At 48.9% G+C, this 1,693-nt stretch overlaps 1 protein-coding gene across 1 annotated transcript in view; it reads left to right on the top strand.

Annotated features, from left to right (window-relative positions):
* Positions 1-1,693, top strand: part of LOC104496442 (casein kinase II subunit alpha) — a 9,386-nt gene that overhangs the window by 3,134 nt on the left and 4,559 nt on the right. The window contains exons 5-7 of the mRNA XM_010139559.1: positions 349-408; positions 1,063-1,146; positions 1,558-1,668. Of these exons, the coding sequence (XP_010137861.1) occupies positions 349-408; positions 1,063-1,146; positions 1,558-1,668 (255 nt within the window). The remainder of the gene's footprint in view (positions 1-348; positions 409-1,062; positions 1,147-1,557; positions 1,669-1,693) is intronic.

The raw sequence follows: 1,693 nt of genomic DNA, 5'->3' as shown, positions 1-1,693 counted from the left end.
CTACTGACCTGCCTCAGTGGTGCCATCTGGAAGCGCTGCTTCACGTTGTAGAGCACCGTTGTTTTGAGACGTGCGGTGCATCGTGCTGGGCAAACGCAGCTCGAGGGGATTAGTGCCAGGACAAGAGTGTAGTGTCTGAGCAGAGCTGGGGGTGAACGAGGGGTATGGTCTGTAAGAGGAGAGGAGCAGACTGTGGGATTGGAGTCACTTGGATGACTTTTACTGTTCCTTCACATGGGTTTAGAGACCCACAGCAGCGGAGGGCAGGGCTGGGTCGTTCTGGGTTGTCAGGGAGGTGATGTTTTTCTTGGGTGTTGAACCCTGATGTGATGTGTTTGTGTCCCACAGCAATTATACCAGACATTAACAGATTATGATATTCGATTCTACATGTATGAGATTTTGAAGGTAAGTTGTGTTCTGCTGTTCTGTCGGTTATTTCTAGGGTCTGCGCTCAGCTGATCCTGTAGAAATGGTTCTCATGTTACTAAGGAGGGAAGGGACAGGAACGCCTATGGAAAAACTGGACAGAAAAAAATCTACATACAATCAGTATCGATCATTCAGCCATGTTACTGCAACAAATTCTAGTCATTTATTTTGAGGAGTCTTTGGGTGCTCTGAGATAACTTAAGAGCCGCAATCAAAAGTCCCCGTAGCCTCTGAACACAGAATTGTGAGCTGTTCTGGCTGGTTTCTGCTCTGATGTAGTGTGAGCCAAAGGTGTTTGTCCACCCTTCTGAAACAAGAACAGAAAGTACTTGTCTCGGAAGCGTGGGGAAGGGGAGGGTTGTTCAATCAATAGTGCCCAGAAACTGCTCTTGGGGCCTCTGAACTTGCACTTTATGAGGAAGCACGTGAGGTGCTTCTGGGAGCTCCTTTTGAGAGGAGGCTCCAGAGGGGTTTTCTGTGGTGCGTGAGCCCAGCCCGGGTTATAACAGCGAGCAGTGAAGTCTTGCTGCTCTAGTTAAGACTTGGCATATGTGGAAATCCTTGTGCTGGTGATCGAACTCGAAAGGTTCTCGTGGCTCCAGCATCCGCTTCTTTGTGTGTCCCCTCCAGGCTCTAGATTACTGCCATAGCATGGGAATCATGCACAGAGATGTCAAACCTCACAACGTCATGATTGACCACGAGCACAGAAAGGTAACGGCAGGTGGAGGGCCGGGAAAGCTCCTCCTTCTCTCTCGGCAAACCGGCATCCCTTTGGGGATAGTTCCTCCGGTGTGGTGTGGTGCAGTGCTAGCAGACATCTTCAAGGGGGCTGCGCTTCCGTCGTGTGGACGAACGTGAAATGAAGCTCTAGACGCTGCTTAAGTGTTTACGGGTTCTAAGTAACCCATAACCGGGGCTGTGAGCAGGGGGTGTTGTTCAGACAGGTTGGTGATACGGGTTTGGGGAGAATATCGAAACAGATACTGCAATCGATTTAAAATTAATATAAAAATGGAAGACTCGTAAATGAAGCATCAAACCAAACTCACCTGAGTGTCACTCAGACAGTGGAGAGCTGGAGCATCCCTTGAGCCTCTTGTCTTTTGTTTCTCCCGTTTCTAGCTTAGACTAATAGACTGGGGTTTGGCTGAGTTCTATCACCCTGGCCAAGAGTACAATGTCAGAGTGGCTTCCAGATACTTCAAAGGACCCGAACTCCTTGTAGATTATCAGGTGAGAATTACCGGGACTTACCATT

This window comes from Buceros rhinoceros, unplaced genomic scaffold, assembly GCF_000710305.1.
Source record: "Buceros rhinoceros silvestris isolate BGI_N320 unplaced genomic scaffold, ASM71030v1 scaffold40987, whole genome shotgun sequence".
NCBI lineage: Eukaryota > Metazoa > Chordata > Aves > Bucerotiformes > Bucerotidae > Buceros > Buceros rhinoceros.
This window is presented reverse-complemented; position numbering and strand designations above follow the sequence as displayed.